At 39.6% G+C, this 16,338-nt stretch overlaps 1 protein-coding gene across 1 annotated transcript in view; it reads right to left on the bottom strand.

Moving 5' to 3' along the window:
- Positions 1 to 1,612: 1,612 nt before the first annotated feature.
- The window catches only part of LOC105386718 (lysine-specific histone demethylase 1A), a 256,675-nt gene continuing 241,949 nt past the window's right edge, over positions 1,613 to 16,338 (bottom strand). Inside the window, exons 12-17 of the mRNA XM_038113757.2 lie at positions 6,673 to 6,825; positions 4,591 to 4,703; positions 4,379 to 4,502; positions 3,344 to 3,527; positions 2,624 to 2,754; positions 1,613 to 2,383 (exon numbers count right to left, since the gene is read on the bottom strand). Of these exons, the coding sequence (XP_037969685.2) occupies positions 2,238 to 2,383; positions 2,624 to 2,754; positions 3,344 to 3,527; positions 4,379 to 4,502; positions 4,591 to 4,703; positions 6,673 to 6,825 (851 nt within the window). The 3' untranslated portion in view covers positions 1,613 to 2,237. The remainder of the gene's footprint in view (positions 2,384 to 2,623; positions 2,755 to 3,343; positions 3,528 to 4,378; positions 4,503 to 4,590; positions 4,704 to 6,672; positions 6,826 to 16,338) is intronic.

Genomic DNA, 16,338 nt, shown 5'->3' with positions numbered 1-16,338 from the left:
TGGTGCTTTTCTGGACGCTTCCGTGCTTCGGACGGCACGTTCAGCCAGAGGCCTTCGGGCGGCTTGAAAACATCTGACAGTCGGGTTGCCCACTTACCCGATAACTCTCTCAGCACAAGCTTGCTTGCGTTGGGGTCCACCAACCCGCACTTGTCCAGCGTGGTGGACTAGGCCTAAACCCTTCCTTCACTGGAAGGAGACCCGTGCCCCAGCAGTGGGGACGTAATGGGTCGTGATTAATGATGAAAAAAAAAATGTGTATAAAATATAAGCATTTCACCCATTGTAAGTATTTAAAGTTAATAATGAATGTATATTAAAGTCTCGGTGATAATCATCCCATTAGTTTTTACTTGAATGGCGCAGTAAAACATATTTTCATTTTAGAGGATGTAGATGTCACAAACTAGTGATAAATCAGCAGATAGTGCCGTAATAGGATGGTAGATCATAAACAATATGTATAACTATTCATTCAGATAACATCTCGTTTGTGGCGTGAGTTTCAATTTGCCGGCGACGTGGTGTTGAAAAATAATTAAAAATGCAATTAAAAAGTGCCATAAATCCGTCAGCCGGGCGGGGCGAGGCGCGTAAACAAACTCCAATTTATACAACAACTATAAATAAATAAAAAAAGTATATTGTTTTAGGGCAATTTGCACTGGCTTTCAAATGTTGAGTCGCTCTCACACCTACCTATTTGTTTTATTTTAAATTCAAACGCCGGGCCATTATTTACCGTGTGTCTTTAAGGGTTCAAAAAACGAAAACACTTTTTGAGTAAATCAAGGAGAAAAAATAAGGAGTAGTTATTGTGTGGGTACCTGTAATATCTTACGGCTCTCGTTAGTGAGGTTCGAAGAAATCTAAAGTTGTTAAAACGTCTGCATGCGGCAGGTGTATTTGTTCAAAAATGTTCAAATTGGTCAATTTAATATATTATATCGGGTGGAACACCTTCTCTTCAATCGGGTTTATAGCTCTTTAGTGCAGCAATGAATAACAAAATTGTATCGTTAAACTAATTTATTTATTGTATTTAAAATACAAAATGAGAATTGACCATTAAGCTAAACTTATGTTTAATTAAACTACATTTATGAGTCCCTTTCACAGTCCATTGCGTCAAATCTAAAAAATTCTAGCCTTTTAATACAAATTATCAATATACGTGCAAAGTAAATAACAATTACGTAAAGAGTTAGTTAAGTTTACCAAAAAATATCTTATATGAATTTTTCACATTAAAAATATTTTCAACAATTTCATGGCTCGACATAAGCGACACGGTTATTATTATAAGGAATAACTTAATATTAGAATTCATTATTCACCAGGACAAAATTACATCCAAAAAGTAAATTACAGATACTTCATACCTACTATGAACTAGATACTCTAAAAATGATATGAAGTAAAATTAATAACTCATGGCTTATTATCCGAAAAAAATTGTCGTACTAGTGGTGGTATTATCTACCTATTAATCATTAAATGTAAATACGCTACAAATTCTAATCAGCTGCATAATAATAAAGTAGGATTTAAAATTTCTTATCATATTACCTATAGGCCTGCGCTGTAAAATAATAAGTTTTATGTAAACATAAAACACACTGAAAACATGCAAATTTCATAACACATTAGATTTCATCAATTCAATTAACTTCATGTAAGTACTCATTAACTAATGAAAAAAGACTTAATACTACCATAAAAGGAACAAAAATAAAAAAGAACTAACGTCTAGTTGCACAGAGTATTAAGGATCTCAATTGCCCCTTTTGTCCAAAGAGTGGAAGTAGGATTGTGAGAGCTAAATAAGCCCCCTATTGAACATAGGAACTAAGGTGAGGGTGATATAACCTCTACCTACTAGAACTAAACCACAGTTTATCATTATAAAATGGCGATCAAAACGACCGCAATGAATAAGTAGATGAACACAAAAAAACGCTTATAATAAATCTAGGAAACTAGGAATCCGGATCGTAAGATCGACGACCTATTCAAGATTTAAACTAAACTAAACATACCCCTATAATCTAAAAATTCACGAAGACACTATTCCGAAACGCCACCTAATTCAGCGGCGGCGTATCCGGGATCTCGATAGGGCTGCCACTCATCTGCGTCGTCAGAGTGGGCGTAGAAGACAGCGAGCTGAGTTCGCTGACCGCGTTGGACCCTTCAGAGGGTGGCCTGGACGCGGGCCAGACCACCGGGGCGTAATTTCAGGAGGCCACGTGGCCGGCCGCGAGGTTCGCGGCTGTGATTGGCTGGTGAGGCAGCAGCAGGTCGGCCAGGCGACCCGCCTCGCGGAGACCGGAGAGGAACGCGCCGTGGACTGTCGCCGGGTAGTTACGCATCGTGTGCTCACCTGCGTAGAAGAATTGGGTTGTAATGTAGTGTTTGGCACAGATTGGACATACAGAATATAGGTCATCATCTGCTTGATGCATTGCTGGGGCACGGGTCCTCTTCCAATGATGGAAGGGTTTTAGGCCTAGTCCTCCACGCTAGCCTAGTTCACCACGATTGCCTAGTTCTGGTTGGCGGTCTATAGGTAATATTCTTATATTCGAATTGCAATCCGATGATGTATCATTCAATAACTTACCGGCGAAGAACAGTCGGTTGTCTCCAGGCGTGTCTCCGGCGACGGGCGCGGCCAGCAGGTCGTAGTCCGTGCCAGACGAGCCCACCGCCACGAAGCTGTACGAGCCGCGGGCGAATGGGTCCGCGCGCCATCTAGTGGGAAAAATAAAATAAATGTTGTAAAAATTGCAAAAAGAAGTGACATTAATATGAGCAGAAAGCATTTTTGTGTCCTAAGTTGTCCTATGAATGAACCAGCCAATCATCACTATACTCGTACATACTGCATTGGCTGCAGATACAGCTGCCCCCGATGACGTCACCCGTCACGTTCACATCACTCACAGCACAGTAACAAAATCAACTAGTCACAACACTCACCTAGTGACGACGCACTCACCTAGTGACGACGCACTCACCTCGTGACGACGCACTCACCTAGCGACGACGGACTCACCTAGCGACGACGCACTCACCTAGCGACGACGCACTCACCTAGCGACGACGCACTCACCTAGTGACGACGCACTTACCTAGCGACGACGCACTCACCTAGCGACGACGCACTCACCTAGCGACGACGCACTCACCTAGTGACGACGCACTTACCTAGCGACGACGCACTCACCTAGCGACGACGCACTCACCTAGCGACGACGCACTCACCTAGTGACGACGCACTTACCTAGTAAAGACGCACTCACCTAGTGACGACGCACTCACCTTGTGACGACGCACTCACCTAGTGACGACGCACTCTTTGGGCTGCGGCACGGCGGCGTGGCCGAAGATGCTCTTGAGCACGGCGATGCAGCGGCCCACGATGACGTCATCGGTCACGTTCTCCATGACGGCGGCCGCCTCGCCCGCAACCAGGGCTAGGAGCACCGGCGCGCTGTACAGGTTCCAGAAGAGGAACAGCTCACCTGTGTTTGTAAACCATTATGTTTATAGGCTAGTTCTATTCTTATCTTGGGCTGGCTTAAATAATATCTATCTGACTAATTAACTTCATGGTACATGCCACTTTCCACTTATGAAACCAATAACCTACCACAGCTTAAGATCTCAATAAGCTAGTTGCTTACTTTGTAAAGAAAAGTCGTGACAGAAAACACATAGTTTTTTTACCAATATAAAGGAAATCCTCGTGCGGTAGGCGACGCGTTCTCACATAACTCTTGTCGCGTCCAGCGGGCGATAGCACGGCATCAAGATAACTAGCCTTCCTTAAACGTTGCGAGGCCCGAAAACGCTAAATTGGCCATGATTAAAAATATCACGTTGCCGGGCACATTGTTCCCGGTTTCCCAGCACAAGCGAACGTGGGGGCCGCGGCTTAATGAAGTTAGCAGAGCACACAACAAAGAGCGTCCCGAGGTGAACTAAAGCAGAACGTAAAAAAGCTCGTCTTGAGTCGGCGTGATTTATCGCCCGCGCCCGCCGACCACGGACTTCAGGTAGCAGCGTTAATTATTTAGTATTTAATTCGTTATCACGGCCACCGCTGTGTCTACGATGTACACTATTTACAAGGTGGGATGATTTACGAGGTGCATCGAGGTAGCGCTAAGTCGCTCGGTTAATTTGCGGGGATTTGGCGGCGGCGTTCCATTAATATTGATGCGCCTCGAAGGGTTTCCGAAGAGCTCCGGAGCACGAGCTAACAATTGAGATACGAGCGACGTCAGCTTGTGTGAATATGAGCATGTGACCTAAATGCATACTAATGTCTTTAAATTGTCTGTCTAGCGCACACGGGGAGGCAAACACCTACCTCGGCTGGCGGTCGTGGTCCCGACGTGGCCGAACAGATTGGCGCTCGGGTCCCAGAATGTGCGCTCGAAGCACAGGACTACTTTGTTCAAGTTGCCGTATCCGAGGCGTTTTATAGCATCCACCTGAAAACGAAATAATCGTTAAACAATGCCACGGTAATGCGTGTAAATGTCGATTTGCAATAACATGGTGTCCAATAAATATACTCGCCTTCCAATCAGGTAATGGTGGATCGAACTTGGTGAAGTTCTGTTGGTTCTGTCCGTTAGGCGCCACCGCCACCTTCAGAACTCCAAGCGGCAGAGTACAGAGCACGACGTCACCTGCAAAATATTTAGTTAAAGGAATGTTGATTAAAGTGCTTCCCTTAAAATAACAATGTGAAACGGAGGAAAGAGGTATCTTTGTGTTTGTAATGTAGTTTTCTTAAACGTTTCCGCCGTCTTAGTAAAAGCGGTGAGATTACTATGTAACCTTTTGAACACAATTACAGTGTAATTCTTTTCATGTCAGCGAGAGAGGTGGAGAGTCGCGGAGGCGGCTTCAAACGACGGAGGCCACGGGCCGGAAGCAATCAGTGTGAAAGCTGAAATCAGCCCAAGGGCGTACCTTACACTTCGCAGATACACTTTGCTTTTAGCTCCTGATAAAATATTCAAATAAAATAAAAGTAAACTAAATCGGAACACGCACACGTGGGGAATAACATCGAATATGCTCAATATTCTGGAAATCTAATATAAAGCTGGTATAGGATAGGGAAAAAAAAAACATTTTAGTCACAAAGATACATAACGCTGACTGGACTAAAAAATAAAAGTGAAAAGCCGAAAACTGTTAGTTGCTATGAATATTTAACACTATAGCTTTTTGCACCTAACTAGTTTTGGCCAGATAAAATGTGTGCTTTAATTCTAGAAATGGAAATGGTGGAAGTCACGAAGAACGAACATCGTTTCATGAACGTCACTCGAAACTTATGTTATCCAGTGAAAGTTTATATTGTGTATTTCAACGTTTTAACTTTTATTTGGAATTAGTGCAAACGGCTCTTGTTTCATGTTGGCTAAACCTCAACAAACGGTTCGTGAAATAAGTCTGTGCGGCGCGGGCCGGGGGCCGGTCGCTCACCCGACTCTTATTTTAACAAGATCCCGCCGAAACTGTCTGAATGTTGGCTCAAGTTAATTTTCTCATCTGCATATGCATTTCCATCCAGCTCCCGTACTAAGGAACGGCGGAGTAATAAAAAATGAGCGGTAGAAAATGCTATCCTCATTTCTAGTTGCTCATTTCAGTCGGGACGAAATAGCAGGGCCGCAAGCGCCTCCTCTTAGTATCTAACTGCCTCTTGTACAATAGACTCCGCCCGTATGCAAATGTGGCGGAAGTGCCTGGAGGCACGGGCGCGGGGGGGGCGGAGGGGGGCGCGGGTCAGCTCAGCCCCGAACCGTATTTTTGCGCCTCGTCAAAGTAAAATTAACGCTTTAGAATTGCAAATCACTCGGCGACAAAGAAATGATGAGGCGCTGGCCGCGTTGTGGATTTTTCTCATAACGCCCATTATCGCGGCGACATGCTTTGTTTTTTCTTGAAAGAAGTCTCTTTATTTTAAAAGTGGCAAATAAATCTGATTTGTATTTTATAGGACAAAAGGTTGTCTCATTTGGATACTTATTAGTGAAGGCTGGCTAGATTTTTTTCATGGAAAATTTTCAGAAGACGCTGGAAAAAAATAATCTTTTGTATTATTTTTGCCTTTGTGAATAATAAATAAAAAAGCTTTTTTTCTCAAAACTGGCATCCCTTTTATTCCACTTAACGATTGCTCTCTGTGCCGTCTTCATCAGACCAACAGCAACGCGACTACTATTTTTATATTCCTACTTTATATTTCCATTAGTGGAAAGTTTTTCGAAGCAACCAGAATGTCCGCCGCGCGGCGCATACTGATGCAGTCTCATGGGAGTGTTGAATTACTTAAAGTACAAACTAAAAAATAATATTACTAACAACATCTAAAATGTTACTAGCAATAATTTTCAGCTTTTTCACATAAACTTACATTCTAGGGAATAGTTATTGGGAGGTAGTTTCTAAAAATTAGAATTAGCATGAAAAGGAAATGAAATTTGGCCGATTTGGGAAAACGCTTGCAAACGGAAGCTAGTATATAGATACTCTTGTGTACCTCTGCTGCCGCTACACGGGTTCGTTATCGACGACTTCGATAAACGCGCACGAGACACAGCGCCGTATGGTATGTAGTACCAACTTTAATGATTACATTACCTTTGAACGTCTGCGTCTGGTTGGGCGTCCTCGGATTCACGGCCTTGACGGTGACGCCCGGGCCGGAGTACTGGACGTCCGTGACGGCGGTGCCCAGCCGGATGTCCAGCCCCTCGGACAGCGCCACCGGGACGCACGAGTAGCCGTTGCGCACTGGAACAGAAGTGGGATGTTAGTGATTGGGACGAATAAGAATGAAGTTGGTTGTGCCCGGAAATATGTAAGGACAACACAGGATCTACACAGATACATAGATAGATACATATTATTTTAGTGTCAACACCCGAGACCCGAGTATAAATATGTGTCTTTTAAGAAATATCTGCCCCGGCTGGGTAATGGGAATCGATCATGAGACCATCGGCATAGCGATCGGCTGAACACTACACCATTGGTCGTCGGTGGATATTTTAGCATAATGTTGGTTAAGACATTTAGCGGAATTAAATTTATGTTTGGTATGTTTTTGAATCTTTAGGTTTATTTTCATTGAGGAGTTTGCAAACAGAAATATGAAGGTGACATACAAAAGTTACTGAAGGTAAACAAAACAAGGGAGAACATTTTCGTACTTTAGAATTTTCGTAATACCAAGTTATCTCTGCTTGCTTTTACTTTTCATCTTGCTCTCGAGCAAAAAGTTTTGTATCAGGTACCTACATAGGTGGCGTGCTAATTAATAACATTAATTCATTAAGGGTCTGTTCCACAATGTCTGATTAGTGGCTACCTGACGGATAAAATACATGCTGTCACTTTCTGTTATTATTTTTTAGACAGTGACAGCATGTATTTTATCCGACAGGTAGCGACTAACCAGACATTGTGGAACAGGGGCTAAATGTACAAATATAATTGCCCCGATACTTGTTGGTTTAGTAAAATTTGGGAAGTATAAAACTTTTGAAATTTGTCTCGTGTTAGTTGATGTTTTTCAGAAAGTATGAAATTTAGAAATAACTTCAAGTAGAAAATATTTAATTGCATATGTGTTTTGTTACATTTTGAAGTTTCTTCAGGTCGATTCATATAAATAAAGATTATTTTAGGTTTCTATTTTAACTATAATATTTATAATTGCAATTATTCATACTTAATTCATGTGAAACATTCTGTCTATGTTTTTATAAGATCTGTTTGAGTACAATCGTCGTCAATAATAAACTAAATTCAGATTTTTTTAAAAGGAAATGTGCACTTTATTTTTATATACCTTGATAAAGAGTAGAACAAAGGTAATAACTTTCCTAATCTCTTCCTAATACGCCGACTAAGCTGACCTAAATTACCGTGGTTGGGACAAAATTTCGTTCCACAAAATAATATATGACATCCCCAACGTACACAAGGGGAGTCAGTCTAGTACAAAATGTTCAATTAAGTTGATAACAGTCTGCGGTGCCTGAAATGATTATTGTGTTTTAATAACCCAAAATGGATTTCTTATTCGGTTAGATGGGCGACAAACATCTAGACTGCTTAGACATTCAGAGGTCTGCTTCGAAAATAGTTAAACCTAATGTCTCCGAGGTCTGTCTGCTTTCTCTACATTAGCTGCAGATTGTTTTGTTTTAACAATTATTGTGTCTGTGTTGTGTTAAGGGATTTTTATACATTTTCCTACTTAAGGTGCTAAACATTTTAAACAAAAGGAAAAGCCGAACATACTAAGCGGGCCCCAGGGTATTATGAAGACTAAACGCCATAAAAGCAAAACAAGAGGCACTTGCAAAGTTTCGCCGTCAATGCAAGTTAATGCCTGGCTGCGTTGTGTTTGGGACATTCCCGAGTTTATTTTCGGGGGATATACGAACTACAATGTACCGCTTAACGATATTACCTCGGCTTGTTGGCGCAGCGGCACCGCACCAGAACAAACGGCCAGAACTTGGCTACCATAAAAGGAGACCACAAATAGAGGGAAATACAAACTAAAGTGACATTATACGCGCACCGACGAATGCAATGGGATTAGCTCTGAAAGTAATTAAACTAAAACGTGTATTCGAGTGAACAGCTGAAACTCATATTATTATGTATGGAGCCGAGATTTTGTCGTAATCCGTTTATGGGTATCCGAATTCGCCTTAATATCATTATGAAGCCACAGTGGATGTAATTAACTAGATTTACACAGACTCCAGTACAAATGTACTATTACCGCAGTTTCTATCTTAAGATTCTCGAGGCCCATTTACTACAATTTAAGTCTAATAACACTGTCAAATTTGCCCAAAATGTGTTCGTTCGGTAAATCTCTAGAATTCTCCTAGTTTATACGAAGTAGTTTCTAGGTCAAAACTAATGATCCGATTTGTAGGTAGAGGAGGGCCTCGCTATACGTAACGAGAGCTCAAGCTGAAAATTCAGGGTTATTTTAACAAGGCCGAGACATCATGAACCCGGCTTGCCAAAACCCGCCCAATTTTCGGTCCAGCTGGCATGTTACATTGTACAGTTTAACGTCATTACCTCGGTTTGTTAGCTTTATATGCTCTATATGATGTGGCGACCAATGAAACGTTGCAAATTCTGAGCTAACGACAACAGCCATACTGCTAATTCGGTCTTAAACTTTGTAATAAGTTTGTGCTCGTTAAAAAGTAACAATGTAACTTACAACAACTTAGTCCAAAGAATCTGAAAAGCGTGTGTATTTAACACCTCTATTTGTAACGAGTAACCTATCGAAAGTTACACAATGTTCTCTTTCCTTTCCAATAAAGACAATGGTTTCCCTAAGAGATTAGGTAAGAGAGTCAGCTCAAATAACACATGAGGCAGCGAGTGCAATGCGATTGCATTAACTGCGGAGCACACGCGGCCGCCGCTAAATGGCGAAAGTTCAGCGGTGCCGGGACTGCCGGGTCGCTACTGTGTAAAATTTTATGTTGGAATCTTGCATTCCGGCGGAGGTATCCGTGGACGGCGCGGAATTAAAATTGGTGATTGCAGCGAGCCGACGGCGGCGGCGGCGGCGGCGGGCGCCCGGGCCGGAGGAATGTCCAAAACTGTGCACGGACCGATCCCGCATCGACCGAGTAATGAGCCTGTGTCTCTCACGCTCCGCAAGACTTATTGCTGATCCCGTGACATGTCAACATTTTTTTTACTTATTTTTTAACTTCCAAAAATAAGTTGCCTGAGTATTTTAATTTTAACTATGAGTCCTTTTTTCAGAAAAGGTTACGCTTTACTTTAATTTTAATAGCTCGCGGAGCTTTGTTTACGACTTAGCCATTAATTGGTACAAAACGGTTAATGTAAAAAGAATACATTGTTACATCGGAGCTTTTCCACAAAGCGCTACAGCGCGAGGAGAGGATTAAAAATTATTTCGTTAGTGCTTCAAAATTACAATCGCCATTTCTGAATTAAAACGGGTTAAAGTAGGTCATTACTTATCAAGATAAGTTCTGTTTATGTTAAGGTCTGAATTTACGGCCGGGTTAATTCAAGAGTTGCCCATTATCGTGACGCGGTGGAAAAAATGCCTCACAATTCGTAGCGTACGCAACATGAAATTAAGAGTAATTTGAATAATTTTACGTGGCAGTGAACACAAACTGTTGTAATTAAAGGTAACTTTTGCAAATTGTGCTAATAACAAGCAACAAAGGGAGGAAAGCTTCCAAGAGTTCACAGAATGAGTGAAATTATACCTAAGATAAACTTCCGTAAATAGATTTGCTGTTCATTGAAAAATAATTGATGTGCCTATTAGATTGCGAAACAGTATTATTGGGGAATTTATCGCAGCTTTGTTTTAATTTTAATTGTGTATGATCGAATGATAAAACTTTCTTTACTTATCGCAATTTTATATGAGTGCAATACTTATAATGAAGCATAATCGGTAAGTGAATTAACTGCAGCGGCCACGTCGAATGATGAATTAACAAATGAATTTACAAAATCAATGGAACCGCCCGCGCTCCATTGCTAATTATTCAAACATTCCCAATGTAATTTACTATTTAAATATGAAAATTTTCATCATTCGTTTCCATTGACTGCCTCAATTTTCACTCTTTAGTTAAATTTTTCACCATGTAAAATATATCATAAGTATGTTTTTTTTTCGAAGGTTTTCGTACAAGATAAAAAACTGTGCACTTTTAGGTAGGTAACTAGGTTCTATGAAATACTAATAACTTGCTTAAATTTTATAAATAAATGTACGTATATAATTTCATTCTTACTACTTAAAAACTATACGGAACTCCAGGCATAAAGTATGAATGATAAAATAAAGAGATACAAAATATATGAACCCCATAAAGAAATCCTTCCTGTAGGTGTATTGTCGCTATTATTATGAGTTTATACCGTTGTTCGGGAATTTTCGACAGTTTGTCATTTAATAAACGCCCTCCTGTTTTACGATACACATTGATTTCATAATAAAAGTTAAAGATAAATTATTTTATTTTATGCAAATCGGTTTATAAAATCAGCTCGCAATGTGTATACTTCATGGAAAATTAAATGCGAGCAAATAAAATAAGAGATACGTGGTGAATTTTTATCCGTAATTAATAAATACTTACTTATATCAAATTATGAAACAGACGAGTCGTTCGTCAAGTCGCGCGCCTTAGACTCGCGCGCCACGCGAGTTGGCATCTTCTGTTTTTTTATATCGTCAACTCGCGTGCCCATGTAAAGTACGGTCAGATGCAAACGAATTGAAACTAAAAAATAGAGTTGAATATTGTCTCCCTGGCTGATTAGCATAAGAAGGTACCGACTAGACAGTCGCCATTAAAGTAGATGCTTTGATTTCGGGATAAAGATACAATAAAGCCTATGTTGGAAGTGCGGAATGAGGCAAAAGGGGATGTGACCTATGACGCATGATACCCAAGTTTGCTATCTCTCTCATTCCGTGCGCAAATTTTAAATGTCAAAGCTATGTCCTTCAAGTTTTTGTTGCAAAAACCGGTTTAAAGGGTTAAAACGTCATTGTTTTAGTGACATCGTTTTAGTGTTACTCCTAATTCGAAGCAGAGATGTACAGTGCATTAATTACAATCTACAGTACAGCGCAAAAATATTAAAATGTGGCAGTTTTTACTGATTTTGATGTATTGTGGGGGCAAGCCTATAATAAATTAACTTTACTATATTACCAAGCCTACTTTGCCGTAATACAATAAACACAGTGATACGTTTTCGTTGTGTTTCCGTTATATTAAATATCGAATTAGCACTAAAATTTAAAACAAATTTCGTTTATTTCATTGGTCAAAGAGACAGACCTAACTGTAATAATTACTTTCAGGAAGTTCATCGCAAGCAGGTCCATCTAGTAATAAAACTGCACATGAAATCATAACATCCCAGCGAGGAAAGTCGGTACTGCTTCGTGCAGGTTATAAATATAACAAAAAACCAAAAAAAAAATGGTTCCTGTGTTTGGAGGAGTTCGAAGAGAACAGTTTGCCAAGCGAGATTAATTACTGATTTTATTTTAAAGTAAAGTCCTATAAAATACCCCATTTAAGTAGTTACCTTAAGCATAATAAATTATAACTTTTGTGGCTGACTCTACATATTTTCACAGTCGAGCGAGTTGACGACAAAAAAAGTAGGTAAATACGGGAGGGGCAACTCGCGCGTGGCGCGCCAGTCTAAGGCGCGCGACTTGACGAATGACTCAAACAGACCATATAAGGTATACAGGGTGTTCCAAAAAGTTAGGTAGCTGGGAAGCGGGGTGAAAGGGTAGTGACAAGTGTAGAAATTAAAAAAATAATAATTAAAACATAGTGTCCAAACACCTACTTACTCACATATTCAATAAATTAAATATGTAGCTAGTAGGTATGTATAATTGTATATAAAAAAAAACACGCACTCACGCCTTGTACTAATGTACTCCCTTGCGGGGTAGGCAGAGGTTTGAGTAGGTAGAGGCATTGCTGCACCCACTTTTCGCCACAGTATTATGTTAGTCCCAATGTAATAGGAGGCGGGCCTATTGCCATTTCACGGGCAAATCCAAGACCCGAGAACAAATATCTGTGTTAAAACAAATATCTGCCCCAGCCGGGAATCGAAGCCGGGACCATCGGCTCAGTAGTCAGGGTCACTAACCACTACGCCATTCGATCGTCTTGTCGTAATTGATTAATATACTACAACTACAAAGTTAATTTCCACTGTCTGGCTACTGATATTTAAAACTATATACGTAAGGGATTCGGATGCGGTTTTTTAAACGACGGACAGAATGAAAGAGAGAAGATTTACATAAAACTTTCTATAATCAAAAACCGAAAATGTATTTCTTCAACAACGATCACTTTATCTTAGTGAATACAACGTGTCAGAGAATCCATTAATCGATCATAGCAAGTAAAAGAAGCAGAAAACGAATTAGTAGGCTGTCAATTCCTTTATTAATATGGTTCGTAACAAGGCACAAAAAATTTGGTCGGAACCACCAGACATCATTCATTAACATTAATTGGGCGTTTGATAGAACTAAATGACATAAATGTCGTGCTTACTATGTCATTTTAGGTATGAGTTTGACCCGTGCCAAGATTTGAGTAGATACAGTTGAGCAGATGGGACAAAATATTTTTTGTTTTGTTTTTTTTAGCGTAAAATAATTTTGGTGGAATGCCACGTATAAATAAAAAAATATGACGAACTGTGCGGTGTGGGCGTGATCTAAAAGGGTAACAAAAAATATGACATACCTACTTAATCAACCTGACAGTCAAATCAAGACATTAACTTGAGCGAAAAACTTTTGATATAGTTACAATTTTAAATGGTAAAATTCTCGGTTCTGTTAATCGTCATAATAATATACATCTCATAACCTCTAATCTGGCCCACTCCAATATATATATAAAGGTCAAGCACTCCCTATTTAGCTAACGAACATGCTGGCTTTAAACTTTTTTCTTTTTATAAAGCGAAGAATTACCTCACTCACGTCGAGTAAATCTTAAAAAGCTAATTAGTACAGTCACGTTAGACAAATCGAGTTGTTTGACAAGGGTCGAAGCCAGCCGACCGCGGAGCCACTACAGAATGAACGAGTGATGGACAGAGCCAGACGAAAATATACTCTACTCCTACAAAATAGATCCTGACATTACCATGGAATTCGAGGTTAAGTTCCTATGTTAAGATAGATAAAAAGTGATGCAAATTAGAAACTCAGTAAAAATACGGTAGGTACCTATTGGTAGAACTTTTAAAAAAAGTTTTTTTTTTTCTGAAATATCAACTAATTATAATCACGTCATCATACATTAGGTATCGATGACGAAGCCAATGGATAAATGCTAAGGTGCTGACTGACTGGTGTTTTTTTAGATCTAGGTAAATTATTTCATCTGCACTTTTTTATAACCAGTTTTTCCTCATCTTAGTCCGATGGTTTTCACTTTGATTTGATTACAGAAAATAGTCTAGCTAGGCACTCATTTTTTACGAACGCCATTTCCCTAAACTACCAAACGGTCGTATCATCCAAAAATCATAAAGAGAACTGGTTCTTATTTGCAAAGCTCGCACTAAGCAAAAGCGAAACTTGGTTTTTCAAGCGTTCGTTCAAGAGAGCTGATGAATGCCAATAAAATCTAGACGAACGCATGTAACCCAACCCACTCTAGCCAGCCTACTGTAATGGCTACCACGCAAAAACCCGTACGAGAATTCCTATCCATTCGACCGTACTTGATGTTCCACAGTGGGTACAAAGCTTGCGTTATTTACGATTATGCTACAAGGGCCTCTTTGCATAAATATTTTTTGTGTGTTTAGAGTGTTTTCGGTACAATTTATTCTTAGGTGAAGCCGGCTTAGGTTTTCTAAAAGGTAAACTATTTGAAAGGAAGAATTTAAGTATGCAATTTTGTTGGTTTATGGTGCTTTTCAAGGGTGTTGTTTGATAACAACATATATATATTTTTTAATTTAATTTAATCACCTTTTTAAAACTATGATCGGCCCGTAAGCCCAATCAGTGTCTTCTCGTCACACTTCTAGTCACTCGTAAGCTTCTCCAAGAAGTACCACAAAAGTGTGTATAAATAAAAACGAGTGTGTTTTAAAATTATTAAAAAACATTCTACAATATTCAAGTGAATCCATTGTAAAGGTGCTCGTTAAAGGGTAGCATCGGAGCACGGCGCTGTTAGCGGACGCACAGTCACTTGTTCCTTCAGTAATTTGTTTGCGGCGGCTGTAAGTGGCCATTTAAAAGTATATCAGTCATCCCTGCCTCCGACCGCGCCGATGATTTTATTCAACTTGACACTGCTAAAGAAATATCTGATGAAGTAAGACACACTGCACTTGCTACAGAAGCAGACGAAACCAATCCTTATACTTATTGGAATAAGATTAGGACGAGTGAAGACATATTTTTGGAAGCGTTTAATAAACGCACCGCGAAGTCGGTTGAATGGCATGCAAGGAGTAGAAACATTTTGTTTAATTGGTTAGCGAAATTAATCTATCTTGAAGATCTTTCCGCTGCCACGGCCCCGACTGCTGCCCGTTTTGTCCTTTTCCGAACAATTTGTACGAATTGATTTTGTTTTATTGCGAATATGCAGTGACAGGAGGTAATTCAGCTGCTTTAATTGAATTAATTAAAAATGAAACGTGTAAAATCATATTGTTAATTTTATAATGATGTTAATGATAGATAATGTGGCATTCCATACATAGCATATTAGCTGTCAAGCAAGACTATTAGTGCCTTCTCAACATTGTTTGCTTAATCAGTTTATCTAGCACTGCACATTAAGCAATTAGCTAATTATCTGTTGACATTAATTGCAATAACAGACCCGAACGTACATGTTCTATACGCATCTGGGTAAACAGCTAAATTTCGGAATAATTGATCAGTACGACCATCATTAGAATGCTGTATCAAGTTTGGTGTATGACCAATTATTTATCTATTTAGATAACCGCCTTTAATAGGGCGAGTTCAAAATAGTTCCAACCTTATTTTAAACTCTAGTACCTTGAGTTACGGGCGAAAACCTATATTTTTTTGTTTGTGATGCCTTATTAATGCTTAAAAACAAAAGAACTATAATATTTCAATATCAAACATTTAAAGCTGCACACAAAAATAAAATCAGTATAGGGCATCAAGTGCATCAAATATCATAAAAGCTAAATAGTACCTATTAGACACTTTAAGCTAAAAAGTGAACATTTTCCAAAATGACATGGTTCGCGACGTCTCCATCGCCCCGGCTAGCGGCTGGAGGTGGACAAAAAGAAGCATTTGCCTTGTAAATCAGCGCGACGACAGCAGGCCTCGTGTCACAAGCAAATCAGAACATCTCCCGGCCATGCAATAAAACTGTGCAGTTAAGGGAAAGCACTTATTTATTTAACTGTTGGGATACTAACTGCTATTCAATAAAGATAATGTCATGCAATATAGTTTAAGGAAAAGTGTATGAAAAAGTGTGAAAATATAAGACTATAACATGTAAGATGCTATCGAACTAAGTGACAGTATGAATGCTGGCTGTATGATGAGGTAAGAAAATTATAAGTAGTAAGGTGCAGAGAAACCTGACCCCCTCAGAAACATTGTTACTATGAGAGGGGGGTCAGGTTTTTCTGCACCTGACCGTACATCATATTTGTATGAAATGTAATTTGTTATAG

Source organism: Plutella xylostella, chromosome 23, assembly GCF_932276165.1.
Source record: "Plutella xylostella chromosome 23, ilPluXylo3.1, whole genome shotgun sequence".
In the NCBI taxonomy this organism is placed as follows: domain Eukaryota; kingdom Metazoa; phylum Arthropoda; class Insecta; order Lepidoptera; family Plutellidae; genus Plutella; species Plutella xylostella.
The sequence above is the reverse complement of the archived record's forward strand: the minus strand, read 5'-3'. Positions and strand labels throughout refer to the sequence as shown.